Here is a 20126-nt window from a genome sequence, read left to right as displayed (position 1 = left end):
CTCCCCTTCTGTTACAAATCTGGGTGTCAAGTTAAGACTCCCATCTGTCATTTGATACACATGTCCATCACCTTTGTAAAACTGCATTCCTTCATCTCCGAAACATAGCCAAACTCCGTCCCTACCTCTCCTTCTGTGATGCTGAAAAGCTGGTTCATGGCTTTGTCTCCTCCAGACTGGACTGTTGTAATGCAATCCTCATCGGGATACCCAACAAGAGCCTTCAAAAGCTCCAACAAATTCAAAATAATGCTGCAAGGATCCTGATGAGGGTGCATAAATATGAACACATTTCACCAATCCTTCAGTCACTTCATTGGCTCCCTATTCACCTCCATATTGAATACAAACTCTGTTTACTCACCAGTGTATCCATGGAAATGCTCCACAAAATCTTAAAGAACTCCTTATATTACAATCCACCACAAGAAACCTCCGTTTTACAAATACCTACCGCCTTTGCCCCCCTGTCACCAAACTTCATACAATGGGTGACCGAGCCTTTGCAGTTGCTGCTCCACGGCTCTGGAATGTTCTACCAGAGAGCCTGAGAACACAGCAGATTGTGGGCCGTTTTAAAAAACAGCTAAAGACTTTTCTATTTAGGAAAGCTTATTAACAAGAATGCTATAATTATTGTTGTTTTATCTCTGTTTTTATTTTGCTTTGCCTTTGTTTACACTTTTTATGTTGCACTTTAAGGTTTACTACTAATGTAAAGTGCCCTATAAATAAAATGCGTTATTATTATAGAACTAGGGGAGCTTGTACATAAGAAAGTTAACTTTCATGGTTGAGGAAATGAGAGGATGACAGAGCGTGCCTACAAAATAATTTCATAGGTTTAATATTGTACCATCTGTAAAGTACAGTGAAATTCTTACTTATATGTGTTAATTAACATGCAACATGTCAACACCACCCCAAACCACAGAGATCCCTTATCACAACCTTTCTCCATTCATAATGGTGCGGGACGCAGATTGTTCTGAAAGCACAAGGACAACACCACATCTGAGCAAGGGGGCGATTTGATTATTTTACAATGATGGGGCAGCACATAGAAGTCACTGAATGCTCATCTATGAGACAATTTGTAAGAAATAGATAACTTTGATCCTGTGAAGATCTGGTTAGATCAAAAAATTGAAGGAAGCCCAGGCCAGGCACCCAACAAGCACCCCTTTGCCTGCCACCGGTTTTTCTCCTTCTAGGCCTTCTCCTTCTCTCTGGTGTGAATTCTTTGGTGATACCGAAAACTGCCATTACTAGAGAATCTTTTCCCACACTCAGAACACCAATATGGCTTTTCACCTGTGTGAATGCTTATGTGGCGGGTAAGACAGCTCCTGTTAGAGAATCGTTTGCCACATTCAGTACAGCCGTGTGGCTTTTCTCCTGTGTGAACCCTGGAGTGTTTCAAAAAGCTTCCTCTATCAGAGAAACATCTGCCACATTCCGAACAGCAATATGGTTTCTCTCCGGTATGAATCCTGGTGTGAGTGTTAAGCTGGTTCATTTGTGAGAATCTTTTGCCACACTCACTACAGTCATACGGCTTCTCCCCAGTGTGTATTCGAGAGTGTCTGTAAAGACTACCCCTGTCATAGAATCTGCTGCCACATTCCGAACAGCTATACGGTTTCTCTCCAGTATGAATTCTTCTATGGGTATGAAGCTGGCTGATCTGTGAGAAACTCTTCCCACATTCAGAACATACATACGGTTTCTCTCCAGTATGAATTCTCATGTGGGTCTGAAGAGTGCTCGTGTTGGAGAAGCTTTTTCCACATTCAGAACAGACGTATGGCTTCTCTCCAGTGTGAATTCTCATGTGGGCCTGGAAATTGCTTTGGTCTGAAAATCGTTTTCCACATTCAGAACAGCCAAATGGCTTCTCTCCAGTGTGAATTCTGCAGTGTGTTTGCAGGTGGCTCCTGAAAGAGAAGCTCTTCCCACATTCAGAACAAAGGTATGGCTTTTGACTTGTTTGGATAGACCAGTTGCCTTTGTTAGATTTGTGTTTCAAACTTTTCCTTTGCTCTTGATAGACATATAAAGGGCCTAGACCCCCATTTTGTTGGGTAATAATGGTGGCTGTTCTTGTTTGCTTCCTGTCAGGTTGAGAACTGAACTTCAAAAAGTCTGGTGTCAAAACCTGTGATCCAGATGTCCAGATCTTCAGGTTTCCATCAAACGCTGTCTGTTGTGCTTTGCAATGAAATGAAGTCTGAACCAAAGGTGACGAGGGAAAGCTCTCCTCTATACCTGCAGAAGACATGCAAAATGAACAATGATATAAGTGAACATTATGGATGTTGCGCTATTAGAATTTCTGTATTTGATACCAATATCAGTGAAATTTCACAATACAGTAATCCCTCGCTATATCGCGCTTCGCGGCTTCACTCCATCGCGGATTTTATATGTAAGCATATTTAAATATATATTGCGGATTTTTCGCTGCTTCGCGGGTTTCTGCGGACAATGGGTCTTTTAAATTTCTGGTACATGCTTCCTCAGTTGGTTTGCCCAGTTGATTTCATACAAGGGACGCTATTGGCAGATGGCTGAGAACCTACCCAGCTTACTTTTCTCTTTCTCTTGCGCTGACTTTCTCTGATCCTGACGTAGGGGGATTGAGCAGGGGGGCTGTTCGCACACCTAGACGATACGGGCGCTCGTCTAAAAATGCTGAAAGATTATCTTCACGTTGCTATCTTTTGTGCAGCTGCTTCCTGAAACGACATGCTGTACGGTGCCTCGCATACTTAAAAGCTCGAAGGGCACGTATTGATTTTTGCTTGAAAAACAAACTGTCTCTCTCTCTCTCTCTCTCTGTCTGCTCCTGACGGAGGGGGTGTGAGCTGCCGCCTTCAACAGCTTTGTGCCACGGTGCTTCGCATACTTAAGCCAAACAGCCCTATTGATTTGTTTGCTTTTCTCTCTATCTCTGTGACAGTCACTGCTCCTGACACGCACTCCTTTGAAGAGGAAGATATGTTTGCATTCTTTTAATTGTGAGACGGAACTGTCATCTCTGTCTTGTCATGGAGCACAGTTTAAACTTTCGAAAAAGAGACAAATGTTTGTTTGCAGTGTTTGAACAACGTTCCTGTCTCTTTACAACCTCCTGTGTTTCTGCACAAATCTGTGACCCAAGCATGACAATATAAAAATAACCATATAAACATATGGTTTCTACTTCGCGGATTTTTGATGGAGGAGGGATTACTGTATTCGATACCATGGCAGAAACAGAAACCCTGCTTATTTTATTAAAAGTACTTCCATTATTCAAGTGAACAAAGTGGTGCCTTTTTCTGTAATACAACATAAAATATACTCAGGTCAGGTTAGGTCAGGTCGAGGAGCATGCACTGGTATACGCACCCACCACATGACGAAACAGCTCGGGATCCTGGTTGGCAACCCCTCAGGCAGACACATGGTCCAGTCCCACTCTCCGGATATGACCTCTATCTGCCACAGCCATGTGTTATGTGGGCATTCCCTTGGCCTGGACCAGCCACTTGGGTCCTCAACAATGAGGGTCCTGCGAGCCTGATCACCTTCAGGGGAATCGCGCCTCAGTACCTTCACTTTTTTCACAGTTTCTTCTTGTGCTAAAATTGTTTAAAATCATTTTTCTCTCATCACGCAACACTCGATATCCCAGAATTACAAAGCAATAACAGGATTTTAAGAATTTTGACAGTGTGGACGCTAGGTGGCACTGTTGCCCTTTTAAACCCAACAGACAGACACTCAGGACACCAGGTAAAAGCACCAAGAAGATCTTTAATTTCTTTTTCTTCTTGAACAGTGCCCTCCAAGCACCACAGCCACAATAACACAAGTAAATACAATAATAATCACAATTCTCTCTCTCTCTCTCTCTGTGTCCTACACACCTCCCAGCAAGATTCGTCCACCATCCACCTGACTCTGGCCCCTTTGCTGGGTTTTCAGCAGTCCTTCTTATAGTCCTTGACCCAGAAGAGCTTCTGCTTCTCCATCCAAGTGACCTGCCAGCACTTCCGAGTCTGATGGAGAATTCAGGCTTTTGATCAACCTGGAAGTGCTTTGGGGTTTCTGTGATCCACTAGTACTTTGGGGCTAGGGGAGAACTTCATCTACCACCATCTTTCCACAGCGTCCCCTGGTGGCACCCAGCAGGGCTGTGTTGTCAAACTCCATGTCCCATAGTGCCCTGCAGGAATCCAGGGCACCGCTGCAGTCCAGGGAAGCTGCCTTCTAGCATCTTGGGAGAGGCAGTGTCCTAAAAAAGCTTCCTTCCCCCATCCTTCCATCTCAGGGACGTCCTGGCCGGGTTGAGCTGCCGGCCATCTCTTACAATAGATTTATTAAAAATGAAAAAAAAAAAACAGAAATGTCCCATGGACACAAGTATTTAGACCCATTACTCAGTACTTCACTGAAGCACCTTTGGTACTGACTCCAGAGAGAAGTTCTGTTGAGTCTGAGCGACAAGCTTAGCACACCTGGATTTGGAGATTTTTCTGACCTTCTCCATCCAACCTGACAGAGCTTGAGAGGACCTGCAGAGAAGAACATCAGTGGACAGCCATTTTCAGGTCTCTCCAGAGAAGTTCGGGCTCTGATGGGGTAACTCAAGAACATATGCAAGAATTGTCCCCAAAGCCCTTCCTGTGTTGCCTTGGCTTTGTCATATCGGACGGTGAACCTTCACCCCAATCTGATATCCACAGGTTTATATTAAGGATGTGTCCATATTTTGCTCCATTCAGCTTTCCCTCAACTGTGTCACCACCAGGCTTCATTAATGGCATTGCACAGGTGATGACCGGTTTCTGGTTTCCTCCAGACACAATACTGATCTTGTTTCTCAGAGTCAGAGAGTACTATGTGTGCCATTTTGACAACTGTAAGTGGGCTTTCATAAGTTTATTGCTGAGGAAAGGCTTTCGTATGGCCTCTCTATCATAAATCCTAGATCGACGAACACCTTTCTGACCAACATCCTTCGCTAAAGATTGTTCAGTTGGCCCAACTCCAAGAAGAGCTGTGGTATTTAAAAATTTCTTCCATTTAAGACTTGTGGAGGCATTGGGAACCTCCAATGCTATAGACTTCATCAGATCTGTGCCTTAACACAATCTTGTCTCTAAGCTCTGCAGGCAATTCTTTCAACCTCACCGCTTGTTTTTGGGTCAAATGTGAGGACTTTCCCTAGACATAATCAAATCCAATCAATTGAACTTAAACCGAGGTGGGCTCCAAATAAAGAGCAGAACAATCTTAATGATCAATAGAATGGGATTCACCTGAGCCAAACTTCAAGTGTATAGAAAAGGGACTGAATAGATGTTGTCAATTTGACATTTGCAAAAATTCCAAAAATTCTGCTTTGACTTTGTCATTCCGGGGTAGGGAGCGTTGTTTGATGAGAGAAAAATGAATGTAAGTGATTTTAGCACAAGGCTGCAAGATAGCAAAATGTAAAAAAAATGAGAGGGTCTGAATACTTTATGAAGACAACATAAACACTATCAATAACGAGAGCTTTATTAACATTGTGGTATCCATTCCATAGATACCCAACTGTCACTAGGATTGGCATTCATACAATGTGGGGTTTAATCTCCTTGGTGTTAACCCCCATGACTCTCTTGGGCTTGGAATTCTATATAAAAATAGAATTCTCTGTTAAACCCAAGTGTGTCACTGGATAAGCTGTAATGACAAGATAAACTGTGTTCAGCACACATAACTCCCAAGAATGGCCTGCTGCTGCCATCTTGTGGATGAAATAACATCATGCTGCAAAAGAAAAAAAAGGATAAATATTTCTATGTATTTTGCCACTCTATGGTAACGCATCAATATTCATGAGTAGGTGGAGCCTATACAAAAAGCTGTAAAGCCAGATTTAGAACAAACTGACACTGAACCATTAGTTGAATCAAGCGATAGTGATGGCAGTGTGAATCTGTCATCAGACGTTGACACGGATAGTGAAATTGATTCGTACAGCACTGGATGGTCAACAAAAGGCGATATACCTGGTGAATTTGATCACATGAAGCTTCAGAGAGTGTTGCGGGTAGGTGTTTGGCAAAAAAAGCTAAATGACTGCGATCAAGTGAAAGGACAAGAAAGACATTAGCCCCTAAGGTATTGTTTTCAGTGCAGGAAGTGTCAACATTCATGTCAGGGGAAATGTGGAAGTCACTTATCCTTATGCTGTTGTAACCTACAATAATACAATGGGCAGTGTCGATCAGGAGGACTCATGCACAAGCAACAGAAAAATAAAAAGTGTGCGCTGTATGGACATGATTGCTATGTCAGGTTGGACGTTTTTGACAGTCTCAAAACATATCACACAAAATCAGCATCGGTGCAGCACTGGACACTAGATCTGCCACTCCTACTCTATTTATGTTGGTATTTAGAGGTTTGTTACATATGGCTTTTTTCCTCACAGTATTATTATTTCTTCATCCTTACCACAGCTGATCATCTTTTTCCATATCTTTCTGTCCTCTCCATCTTGTTCTGTGACACCCATCACCTGTATGTCCTCTCTCACCACATCCATAAACCTTCTCTTAGTCCTTCCTCTTTTCCTCTTCCCTGGCAGCTCTATCCTTCGCATCCTTCTCCCAATATACCCAGCATCTCTCCTCTGCATATGTCCACACCAACGCAATCTCGCCTCTCTGACTTTGTCTCCCAACCGTCCCATCTGAGCAGACCCTCTAATGTCCTCATTTCTAATCCTGTCCATCCTCATCACACCCAATGCAAATCTTAGCATCTTTAACTCTGACACCTCCAGCTCTGTCTCTTGCTTTGTGGTCAGTGCCACCGTCTCCAACCCATATAACATAGCTGGTCTCACTACCGTCCTGTAGACCTTCCCTTTCACTTTTGCCAATATCCGTCTGTCATAAATCACTCCTGACACTCTTCTCCACCCATTCCACCCTGCCAGCACTCTCTTTTTCACTCTCTCTTCCACAATCCCCATTACTCTGTACTGTTGATCCCAAGTATTTAAACTCATCCACCTTCGCCAGCTCTACTCCCTCAACCTCACCATTCCACTGACCTCCCTCTCATTTACACACATGTATTCTGTCTTGTTCCTACTGACCTTCATTCCTCTCCTCTCTAGAGCAGATCTCCACCTCTCCTAGGGTCTCCTCAACCTGATCCCTACTATCGCTACAGATCACAATGTCATCAGCAAACGTCATAGTCCATGGGGACTCCTGTCTAATCTCGTCTTTCAACCTGTAATCACCATTGCAAATAAGAAAGGGCTCAGAGCCGATCCCTGATGTAATCCCACCTCCGTCACTCCTGCAGCAGACCTCACCACTGTCACACTTCCCTTGTGTATATCCTGTACAACTCTTACATACTTCTCTGCCACTCCCGACTTCCTCATACAATACCACAGCTCCTCTTGAGGCACCCTGTCATATGCTTTCTCCAGGTCCACAAAGACGCAATGCAACTCCTTCTGGCCTTCTCTAAACTTCTCCATCAACATCCTCAGAGCAAATATTGCATCTGTGGTGTTCTTTCTTGGCATGAAACCATACTGCTGCTCACTAATCATCACCTCACTTCTTAACATAGCTTCCACTACACTTTCCCATAACTTCATGCTGTGGCTCATCAATTTTATCCCCCTGTAGTTACTACGGTCCTGCACATCCTCCTCAATCTTAAATATCGGCACCAGTACACTTCTTCTCCACTCCTCATGCATCCTCTCACTTTCCAAGATTCCATTAATCAATCTGGTTTAATAAAGTTAAATAAAAAATCTGGTTAAATAAAAATATCATAATAGGTGAAATTTCAGTAAGAGTAAGTCAACATTTTAGTCCCCCTTGTATATTCAGTTTTCCTTTCCACTTACCTTCTCCAGGCTGAGTTGAACGGGATGGATGACCTTTAGATGTTGCTCTTGATAATTCTTCATTGGTCTTTGAGTCTAAATAAAAATCAGACATCACACTGACAGAACACTCCTGAACAGGGCAATTTATACTGTGAAAGAAAACTAATCCACTAACACCTTCATCTTGGCCCACAGACTGACAGACAGACTCTGCCTGAAGGTCTTCTTTCTTGACTCTGTTTATAATTTCATATTTTTCCATATCACTGACGACAGGCTTCTCCTCGGACTCTTCCTTTATGCCCACGGTCTCCTGTTCCCAGTTCTCATGTTTAACGCACAAACTCTGCTGTTGATGGTGAACATGCTCCCATTTGAAGACTTCTTCCTCCTTAATATTTACAGTCTTTAACTCCATGTCCAACATGTCCGTCTGGTACATCTCCTGTTTCACATCCATCTAAGAGTTACAGGGAACGGCTGCTTCTTCCACTCTGTGAAAATAAAAAACATAAGAATTTGCATTCACTAGAGAGAGAAAAAAAAAACACAACAAAAAAAAAGACCCCAAAACATTTCAAGCTCCTGTTATTGATCCCTACAGTTGGAGACCCATAAACGATAGTAAAAATGTGACAATACAAGAAGAGGCACAAGTATATATCTATATCTCTCTACTGTGTAAATATTATATTATTTATTTATTATATATATATATATATATATATAATATATATATATATATATATATATATATATATATATATATATATATTTGTGAGGGATGGCCGGCCAAATATTCCGGTCCACATCAACAGGCCGCTAGATGGAGCCCTCCCAGCAGCATGGAAGTTCCCCAAATTCCAGCAGGGCATTATGAACATTGTAGTTTTTATAAACAACCCTGCTGGATACCAAGGGGACCACCAGGAGCCGCTGTAGGGAGGCTTACAATGTGCTACGTGCCCTATAACCCGGAAGTGTATCATGATCACATGACCGGAAGGAACAACGTGCTTCCAGGTTGAAGAAAAGGACTTTTAATCTGACCCGGAAGTCATGAGGACTTATGGATTGTTGGGCTGGAACCACTTCCGGGTCAGGGACTATAAAGGACTCTGGGAAACCCCAGACGAGTGAGCTGAGCTGGGAGGAAAGGTGGCTAAGTGTCTGGGAGAGGAGGATTGGTGATTGTAGTGATTATTGTATTGTATGAGTAGTGTGGAGTGGAGGGTGCTTTGTGCACGTATTTATAATAAAAATAAGAAAAGTTATACTTTTACCTGGTGTTTGACGTGGTACATGAGGGTTCAAGGGAGCACTAGCACCCCCTACTGCTACAATATATACACACACACACACACACACACACACACATATACATACATATGTACACACACACACAGTTGGTAAAGAAAAGAATCCTCCCCTTCGAAATATTCCTTTTTTTTTTTTGCTTTACAGCTTTAAATGAAAACACACAAACTAATATTTTTTCCAGCTTTACTTACTCAATGCAATCTCTAACATCCAAGTGAAAGACATCACAGCTACAGTTCAGAAAAATTTTAAAAAATCAAAAACAAGAAATCCTGAGATGATATAAGGACCCCCCCCCCCCCCCCCAACGCTCTCAGGTGTTAAGTGCCCACCATTTCCATTGCGGTTCCTGGCTTCCTTCCACCTGTGATCAGTTGTAATGAGTGTGATTAGTGAAGATGTTCCTGGTCCATTTATTCCTTTGCTTGGTAGTGCAACCGACAGAAAACAACTGACTATGGGTGGCCAGCCACTTTCAAAAGATCTCAGGGATAGAGTTGTGGACAGACATAAGGCAGGAGAAGGATACCAAAACATCTCAAAGGCTTTATCAATCCCAAGAAGCACAGTAAAGTCCATCATAAAGAAGTGTTTGGTACTACTAGGACCCTCCCTGTCCCTCCAAACTGGATGGAAGACAAGGAGGAAACTGGTAAGAGAGGCCGCTTTGAAGGAGTTACAGGATTTGATGGCAAAGAGTGGTCATTGTGTGCATGTGACCACAATTTCACAAGCGCTCCACAATTGTGGCTTGTTCGGGGGGGGTCGCAAGGAAAAAGCCACTTCAAGAAAAGGTAACATTAAGGCTCGTTTGAGCTTTGCCAGAATGCACCTTTTCTGTCCTCCCTGGCCATCGGACTTTACTCTTATTCTATGCTAATTAGTGTTGTCTTATTTTAACTCTTACTTTGTCTTTTTTTTCCTCTTTTCTTCATCATGTAACGCACTTTGAGCTACATTATTTGTATGAAAATGTGCTATAGAAATAAATGTTGTTGTTGAAGATTCTGATGCCAAGTGGAAAAGGGTGTTATGGTCAGATGAGACCAAAATCTAACTATTTGGCCTCAATACCAAACGGTCCACCAATGCAGCTCACCATCCATAACACACCATACCTACAGTAAAGCATGGAGGGGGCAGTATCCTGTTGTGGGGGGCTTGGGGCTCTCATTAGGGTAGAAGGAAAAATGGATGGGGCAAAATACCATCAAATTCGGGAAGAAAACCTGCTACCCTCTGCCAGAAAATTGAAGATGGGGAGAATGTTCACCTTTCAACACGACAACAACCCGAAGCACACAGCAAAATGAACCACACAGTGGCTGAAGGAGAAAAAAGTGAATGTCCTGGTGTGGCCAGTCAGAGCCCAGACCTAAATCACAGTGAAAATCTGGGGAAAGATCTGAAGATAGCAGACCACCAACGCTCACCATCCAATGTGACCGAACTCGAACAGTTAAACTGTAAAGCAGAGTGGGGGGCAAATGTTGAGTGGGCTCAATCTAGATGTGCAAAGCTGATAGAGAAGAATCAACAGACTCAAGGCTGTCATTAAAGCAAAAGGGGGTTAAACAAAATGACATTGACATGGGGGGGGGGTCCTTTTTAATCTCAGGATTTTTTGTTTTTGATTTGTTATCATTCTTCTGAACTGTAGCTGTGATATCTTTCACTTGGATGTTAGAGGGTGCATTGAGTAAGTAAAGCTGGGAAGAAATATTGGTTTGTGTGTGTTTTCATTTAAGGCTGTAAAGTAAAAAAATGGGAATATTTCGAAGGGGGGGATTCTTTTCTATAACCACTGTATATACACACACATATGAAATATGAACAAATGTATGTGGACCTTCCTCTACATGTTTGAGTTCAGCTGTACCTTTGTTAACTGGTCCGTCGATTCTAGCACATAACCATGCAATCTCTATTGACACACATTGTGTCATATTGAAGAGCTCAGTGACTTTAAACATAGGACTGTCACTGGATGCCATCTTTCCCCACAAGGCAGTTTGTGAAATGTCTGCTCTGCTAGATCTGTCCTGGTCAACTGAGAGTGCTTTAATTGTGAAGAGAAACCATCAAGGAGCAGCAACAGCTCAGTCATGAAGTGGTAGGCCAGGAAGGCCGAAAAGCACAAAAATGGCCTCTCCTCTGTGGCATCACTCACAACCGAGTTCCAAACTGCTTCTGGAAGAAATATCTAGACAAGAACTGTGCATGGGAAGCTTCAAGAAATGTGTTTCCATGGCCGAGCCTAAGACCACTGTATGCAATGCCAAGCGTCGACTGGAGTGCTGTGTAATATTACACTGCTATTGGCCTCTAGAGCAGTAGAAACGTGTTCTCTGGAGTGATCAATCACTCTTTAGTATCTGGAAGCCTGGTGGACCAATCTGGGTTAGGTGGATGCAAGAACACCACCACCTTCTGGACTGTAAAGTCTGGTAGAGGAAGGATAACGGCAGGGTCTGGACGAGGCCCCTTGGTCCCAGTGAATGGTAATGTTAATGCTACAGTGCATAAACACAACTGGGCACTTCAAGTTTATGAAGGCCCTTTTGTGTTCAAGTTTATGACTGTCCAGGGGGAAAACTTGGGTGTCCTGCACAAAAGCCTGACCTCAACCTTTCTGAACACCATTGGAATGCTAACCGGGAGCCACATCGTCTCATCCAACTTCAGCACCGGACCTCACAAATGGCACAAATTCCCAAATCTTGTGGTAAGAAGAGTGAAGGCTCTTATCTTTGGAGGTGGGGGGACCATTGCTGCTACTTCTTTGTCTTGTCTTTGCACAATGTCTTGTCTTGTTTGTGTTTTAATTTAAATTTAATTTTAAATTTAAAAATGTAAATTTTTAATTCTATTTTTAATTTATTATTTACATGTCATGTTATTACACTGTGGACCTTGAGCATCACAATTTCGTCTATCTGTATACTTGTATATGGTTGAGATGACAATAAAGCTCACTTTGACTTTTTGACTAAATGCTCATGGTTTTGGAATGGCATACCAACAGGTTCATAAATGTGTGGTGGTCAAGTGTCCCCAAACTTTTGGACATGTAGTCTAAATACATACTTTTTTGCAACAAAAAAAAAAAAAATGGATCACATCGCTCCGGTGTTGGCCTCTTTTCATTGGCTCCTCGTTAGTTACTGGGTAAATTTTAATAACATGGGTCAGCGCCACCGTACTTGGCTGAAGTTCTTGTTCCATACTTATCAGCCAGGCAGCTGAGGTTTTCATATTAAGCTATTGCTTAATGTCCCATGTATGCAGTTTGTTCCTTTGCGGTGGCTGGTCCGAAATCATGGAATGGTTTGCTCCTCATAATAAGGTCGGTTTCCTGTAGCAAGGAGGTTATTTTGCGCCAATATAATCTATGAAATTGATTTTAAAGCCATGCAATTCAGCTGAAAGAGAGAGATTGGCAGAGAGAGATGGACAAATGACAACTGCAAGGTGCAGGCTAGAGAGATGGGCAGAAAATGTGTGAAGGACACACAAGTAAGTCATTTTAAAAAGTGTTGATGTCTGCTGCACCAAAACAGAGCCACAGTCTGCAGAAGCCACAAATGATGAGAACAGGTGAAGATGTTGGCACACAGCCTATCTGGTAGTTGCCCACATCTGACATGAATTCTATGAATACGTAAATATGTGAGTGGTCATAATGACGAGGTTCCAACATGAAGTCAGAAATGTTTCTGTGACGTCGATATTCCACCAGACGAGACTTCTGGTTGTCAGCATTCCCCCAGTCGGCTGTGATGTCCCTTGACTTCTCTCCGGCCGGAATAGGTATGTATACCTGACTATACATTGTATTATTGGGAATGAATGTTACCTTTTAAAGCAAGTTAAATACATACATCTCGTTTAGTGCCATATTTCTCTCGTGTCATTATTTCTGCCCTGGTTACAAAAGAAATGGCATTGGCTCTAGTCTGTTCTGCATGAAGAAAGGACACGTCCCAGGGGGGAAAAGAGTGCCCCCTTGTGGATACAGCTCCTACACTTCATAGTTTTATGTTTCTGCTAAAAAATTAAAAAAAAAAAAAAGCACTTATATTCACTTGTTTGTTCGCTTATGAGCGTTTAAAGCGTCAAAGTGTCTTCCCGAGAAGAAAACCTCTCGACCCAAGACTTCATTATTACAATAGAGAGAGGAGTCTTTATCTGGCTTTTATTTCTTACTATTAGCCTTTGTTATATGTAAAGCACTTTGGTCAACTTTTAATTGTTTTAAATGTGTTATATAAATAAATAAAACCTAACACTTATATATACACACACTGGCTGTGTACGCCTGTGCTGTAAAAAGCCCGGGGTCCTAGAAACTATTGAAATCATGAGAAAAAAAACTGAAATGTAGTGATGTCAGGTAATTGAAAGGAACTGTTCTGGGTATCTCTCTCCTAGGAGGATTTGCATCGCTCGTGTATTAGCGGCGGGAGGAAAAGTAAAAGGGATACCATTTTGCCGATGTTAGCGACTTTGTCTTTCTTCGGAGGTTTCATTTTGCCAGCGTGCTCACATCAATTGTGTTATTAGTGGCTAAGCGAGTTTTCTGTTTCCTCGGAGGCAGAGCCTTTACCCCAACCCCACCTCTCACTTCCGGGCCGAAAAGACAGACAGACACACACACACACACACTTTGACTCGTTGACGTTGATATACAAGTTATTCATATACACCTACACATATCTCAGGCCTGTAAGGGGAAAAAAAAAATATCATAATTTGTATATTTATCATTCAAAACTGAATCCCACATTTCTAATCTTCTAAACAATGCAAACCCCTGCACAAACAAACAAACAAACACACACGCGGTTCCGTAAATGCCAATGTATCGGCAGTCTCTGTACATGCAATTCAAGGCACTGGGTTGTCCTCTCAGCAGCTATGCCAGCGTTGAGGGCTGTGCCTTAGTCATGTGTTTGTGCATTTGTTACGTAGGTAGAGAGCTTAGTGTCAAGACGAGGACTTATTTTTATTTGTCAAGTATTTAATGCATTATTTGCACAGTCATTTAAGAAAAGCTCCATTCACCAATTGAACACAAATACAAACTCAAATTGAAAAATGGATGTCCAGTAATGCAGTTTACCCCATAAGTGATAAAGGAGCATTGAAGAAAGATTAAAAAAAACTATGAAGGCTGTTTTCTTTTTCTTTTTTTCCTGCTTTTAAGGTTTCAGTAGAAAGAATGCATGAAATACACCAATGAGGGACGTCATCTCACTCCTGATGAATTCATGTAAATTAGTGTTTAGTATAGTTACCTGAACACTGATAAAGTACAAGTATTTCCTGGGCACAAGGTAGCTAGGAATTGTGGCTCTCATCCCCCATCACCATACCGACTTCTGGTGCACTCATAAGCTCTGCAAAGACACGGCAAACATTTTATAGAACTGCAGGGTCCCCTTTTGTAGGGGAAGCAGAAGAGCACACGTGCCTGGATGGCCTTTCCATATGCAGTAATGTGTGACTTCTTGAACTGCCATCCCGGGAAAAATCAAACTATTTTCAGGACAGCAGCACTAGCCCTACATGATCTAAACCAGGGGTTCTTGACCTTTTGATGACTGCAGACCCCCAGTGGATTGTCCAACATGGTCCCATACCCCCTTTACTTGACTGTCGAAATAATCATCACCATTCCTTATATTAGTCGCCAGTATGATTTCCAAATATGTCAACAGCTTGAATTTACTGTACTTTAGATATGGATAGCTAGGAAGAGAACATGAAATAAAATCATAAACATTGATAACTTTATCATATTTATTTACAAAAAGCAAAATTAAAAAAATGACAAATATACAAACAGCTACAACTATTTTACGATATAAACTTTGATTCACCTGTTTCAGATTATAAACCAATAATTGTACTTCTTACAGTTGAGTATTACACAAAAGAAGAAAACAAACTTAAATGTGCAAGTTTTTTCAGTATCTCAACCACATAACACAGACTTTCACTAATCTACTGAGATATTTGCTGTTGTTTTTGTGCAATCAAAGCATGGAATCGGGGTACAGTTACGGACAAAGCTACTCGCATGTCATCTGACACATCAAGTTGATTTCTCCACTTTGATTTGAAATATTAAGATTAAAATGTATTAAATTTAAAGTTAAAATTTAAGTTATAGTAAATACACACACGTGTAAAATTAAATACAAGCATTTGCAGGAAATGTCAAATGTTCTCGAAGATTATCGCGTTCCATTCACGTACTACCCAAGTATAAATGAATACATTAAATAAAATAAATACCAGTACCCAGAGATCGAGTCCTATACCCCCAGCATTTGGTTTCCATACCACACCAGTTAAGAACTCCTGATCTAAACACTTCCTCTTGTGACCCCCGCTCTATTCATTTCACGTTCAACATCACCAGACAACATGAGTGGAGTCGGCATAGTCAACCCTTAGAAAGAGCGCTGGAGACGCTACAGATATTATTTAACATTCCAAAGTAGTTGTGGAAAGTCAAATAAAAGTACTAAACTTCACAATATTGGATTTTCCATACTGATTTTTTCTTTTATTAAATATTGATCTAAATTGAAAATGCAATATATTGCCCAGCCATAAGAACTGATAACCGATTTTGAATCAAATCGAAACCCCAACAGTCAAAATTAAACTGCAAGATTACCACCTCAAGACTGAAGCCAGGAAGCACTTCTTTATGCAAAGACTTGTGGGAATCTGAACAAACCACCAAGACATGTGGTTGACGACTGTTAAGTATCTGGATGAGCTTAGCTATTAGCTAAACAATTGAGCAAAAAATGAGCTGAACGCCCTCCTCCTGTTTGTCACATCTCTCATGTTGTTCTTTAGAGCTCTACACCTTCTTCCCCAGGCTTTGTAACAGACCCTACAGCTGAACTCAGACATTTACATATACTGTGGGTGAATTCTTTAAAGCTCACTTTCAATAAAAAGTCAAATACTCGGGGCTCTGTGAAAATTGTTGGAAAAAATGACATTTGCCCTGCAGAGTAGATGTCTTAAATGATGTGCTCAAATTTATAGTCTGTTAGTATAAAATCTGTGGAGGGGTTAGAAAGCCAGTTTTAAAGAAGTCACCTAAAGTTTATGGAAAATTCTGTCTTCAACAGCCACTCTTGACGGTGATCTCCTCAGACCTTCTTCTGATGCAAGGAATCTTGGTATCATTTTTGATTCCTCCCTCTCTTATTCCGCCCACATAAATCACATTAAGAAACTTTCTTACTTTCACCTCCGTAACATATCCCGTGTTCGCTCCTTCCTCTCCTTTTCTAACACTGAGAAACTCGTCCCTGCTTTTATCACATCCCGCATCGATTATTGTAATTCCCTACTGGCTCCAGCTTATTCAAAACTGAGCTGCAAGAGTCTTTACTGTAACCAGCAGCAGCGAGCACATCACACCCATCCTGCTTCGCCTTCACTGGCTCCCTGTGTCTTACAGAATCGAATATAAAACTCTATGAATAACCTACAAAGCTTTATATGGCCTTGCACCGGACTACACCAGTGACCTTCTCCATCACTCTGCTCCTGTTCACCTACTAAGGTCCTCTAATTCTGGTAATCTTGTTGTGTCCCACACTAACCTGCACTCTATGGGTGACAGCAGGGCCTTCAGTGCCATAGCACCCAGACTTTGCTGATCTAATTAATTTTGGGATGTTATTCCAGACTCCATTCATTCTTTTAAAAAACAACTTCAAACACATCTCTTCAGGAAGGCTTTTAACTTAACATTCTGCCCTTTCCTTCAGTTTACCTCTCTGTCCAGGTGGTCAGGATAATTTGTGTGTCTGTTTTATCACAATTCATGTTATTTGTTAGGTTTTTCTTTTAGTATTGAATTTAGTATTTTACTCTGGTTTGTTGTATTTAATGCTTTGTTATCTGTTTCATTGTTCGATTCAGGAAAATATTTGTATCCAATGTTACATATACAGTGCATCCAGAAGTATTCACAGTGCATCACTTTTTCCACATTTTGTTATGCTACAGCCTTATTCCAAAATGGATTAAATTCATTTTTTTCCTCAGAATTCTACGCACAACACCCCATAATGACAACGTGAAAAAAGTTTACTTGAGGTTTTTGCAAATTTATTACAAACAAAAAAAATTGAGAAAGCACATGTACATAAGTATTCACAGCCTTTGCCATGAAGCTCAAAATTGAGCTCAGGTGCATCCTGTTTCCCCTGATCATCCTTGAGATGTTTCTGCGGCTTAATTGGAGTCCACCTGTGGTAAATTCAGTTGATTGGACATGATTTGGAAAGGCACACACCTGTCTATATAAGGTCCCACAGTTGACCGTTCATGTCAGAGCACAAACCAAGCATGAAGTCAAAGGAATTGTCTGTAGACCTCTGAGACAGGATTGTCTCGAGGCACAAATCTGGGGAAGGTTACAGAAAGATTTCTGCTGCTTTGAAGGTCCCAATGAGCACAGTGGCCTCCATCATCCATAAGTGGAAGAAGTTCGAAACCACCAGGACTCTTCCTAGAGCTGGCTGGCCATCTAAACTGAGCGATCGGGGGAGAAGGGCCTTAGTCAGGGAGGTGACCAAGAACCCAATGGTCACTCTGTCAGAGCTCCAGAGGTCCTCTGTGGAGAGAGGAGAACCTTCCAGAAGGACAACCATCTCTGCAGCAATCCACCAATCAGGCCTGTATGGTAGAGTGGCCAGACGGAAGCCACTCCTTAGTAAAAGGCACATGGCAGCCCACCTGGAGTTTGCCAAAAGGCACCTGAAGGACTCTCAGACCATGAGAAAGAAAATTCTCTGGTCTGATGAGACAAAGATTGAACTCTTTGGTGTGAATGCCAGTTGTCATGTTTGGAGGAAACCAGGCACCATCCCTACAGTGAAAAATGGTGGTGGCAGCATCATGCTGTGGGAATGTTTTTCAGCGGCAGGAACTGGGAGACTAGTCAGGATAAAGGGGAAGATGACTGCAGCAATGTACAGAGACATCCTGGATGAAAACCTGCTCCAGAGCACTCTTGACCTCAGACTGGGGCGATGATTCATCTTTCAGCAGAACAACGACCCTAAGCACACAGCCAAGATATCAAAGGAGTGGCTTCAGGACAACTCTGTGAATGTCCTTGAGTGGCCCAGCCAGAGCCCAGACTTGAATCCGATTGAACATCTCTGGAAAGATCTTAAAATGGCTGTGCACCGACGCTTCCCATCCAACCTGATGGAGCTTGAGAGGTGCTGCAAAGAGGAATGGGCGAAACTGGTGAAGGATAGGTGTGCCAAGCTTGTGGCATCATATTCAAAAAGACTTGAGGCTGTAATTGCAGCCAAAGGTGCATCAACAAAGTATTGAGCAAAGGCTGTGAATACTTATGTACATGGGATTTCTCAGTTTTTTTATTTTTAATAAATTTGCAAAAATCTCAAGTAAACTTTTTTCACGTTGTCATTTTGGGGTGTTGTGTGCAGAATTCGGAGGAAAAAAATTAATTTAATCCATTTTGGAATAAGGCTGTAACAAAATGTGGAAAAAGCGATGCGCTGTGAATACTTTCCGGATGAACTGTACACTGCTGTTTTTTTTCTAAGACTCTGTGAAGCGCCTTGAGCATGGGAAAGGCGCTATATAAATAAAATGTATTATTATTATTAAATATTATATATTAAAGAAATCTTTAACTTGATGCCTTTTGGTGATCAGTTCATCTTCTGCTTCACAGTAATAGACATTTCAAGGGTGCCCAAATTTTTGCATGCCCCTGAAATTGCCTGTGGATCAGCACGTGCAAAGATGACTTTCTCTGTGTATCTTTCCCATTATATAGTGCCTTTCATATCCCATCTATCACTCATCATGGTTCCCGAGAGCGAATTTCAGCAAGTCGATGAGCACATAAAAGAAATAATTTCCATGTTCTCTGTGCACGGAAAATATGGACCACACAAACCCACTGGGCAGCACGGACTTAAGGGCCAAAGAATTCCAGAACTACAGGCGGTATCGTTGTCCCTGCGAGCTTCACGGCGAATTCTACTAATCGTTTACAAAAACTAAAACCGAGGGACAGTTGAAGTTTATCTGTGCGGTCAGAGGTTTAAATGGTCCTCGAGAAAGTGAATGGAAATGAGCGGTGAGACGGGTGGAGCTGCACAGATGACAAGCAGCTGGCCGAGTGGGAATTTAGAGCTGAACTGTCACTTCTTTCCACGGGGCCAAACAAACAAAAAATATCAGGCTACGCAGAAATCGATTTTTTTTTGTGGTCGATGTGTATTTCGAGCTATGCGACATACGTCTGATGATGTTTCATATTCTTTTTAATTTAACGGCAGAATTTTTCTCGCTCTTATGGAGCACCGAGCGGACTTTAACTTGTACGCAGAGAAGTGGAAAAGACGTGTGGGGACAGTGAACTGAAGCGAGGGGGGAGGACGCACAGCTCACCGGAGAATTCGGTCGGCCCCCAAAATAAAGACGATGGATGTGAATGCACTGCTTGGCTCAAACACTCCGTCCCAATTTTTAAAGTAAGCAGTCAAATTTCGTTCACTCACCTCCGTGCCCTTTGCTTTTCTGTAAAAGACGCCGCGTTAAGTATGCGCTCTAGGAAAGTTTGGCGTTTCCGCTTGTGATGTCACTTTCCCCGCCTTGTTCTTTTACGTATATTTGGGGCGGCTCTCCATTATTATTGGGTTGCTGTTTATTGGCTGCTTCAGCCGTACAACAACGTAAACATTGACTGTGATTGGTCACAACAGAAAGGAAAGACGGCGGAGAGCCCGGACGTAGTGATGGGCGGTCTGCAGCAATATCTACTTGGCAATATCTACTTGGAGCATTGTCGCCACCCGATCTACGTTGTGTACGA

General features: G+C 42.1%; 1 protein-coding gene across 2 annotated transcripts; it reads right to left on the bottom strand.

Moving 5' to 3' along the window:
• Positions 1-765: 765 nt before the first annotated feature.
• Positions 766-19909, bottom strand: LOC114665391 (gastrula zinc finger protein XlCGF57.1-like). 2 transcript variants are annotated; one of them, XM_028819939.2, is made up of 4 exons: positions 19813-19909; positions 14521-14622; positions 7922-8397; positions 766-2268 (listed from the first exon to the last, which is right to left on the bottom strand). In XM_028819939.2, the coding sequence occupies exons 3-4, from the start codon at positions 8361-8363 to the stop codon at positions 1211-1213; spliced, it is 1500 nt and encodes a 499-aa protein (XP_028675772.1). In that variant the 5' UTR covers positions 8364-8397; positions 14521-14622; positions 19813-19909; the 3' UTR covers positions 766-1210. The 2 variants fall into 2 exon arrangements, with proteins under 2 accessions (XP_028675772.1, XP_028675763.1); XM_028819930.2 differs by lacking the exon at positions 14521-14622.
• Positions 19910-20126: the final 217 nt, after the last annotated feature.

This window comes from Erpetoichthys calabaricus, chromosome 1 (genome assembly GCF_900747795.2).
Source record: "Erpetoichthys calabaricus chromosome 1, fErpCal1.3, whole genome shotgun sequence".
NCBI classification, from domain to species: domain Eukaryota; kingdom Metazoa; phylum Chordata; class Cladistia; order Polypteriformes; family Polypteridae; genus Erpetoichthys; species Erpetoichthys calabaricus.
This window is presented reverse-complemented; position numbering and strand designations above follow the sequence as displayed.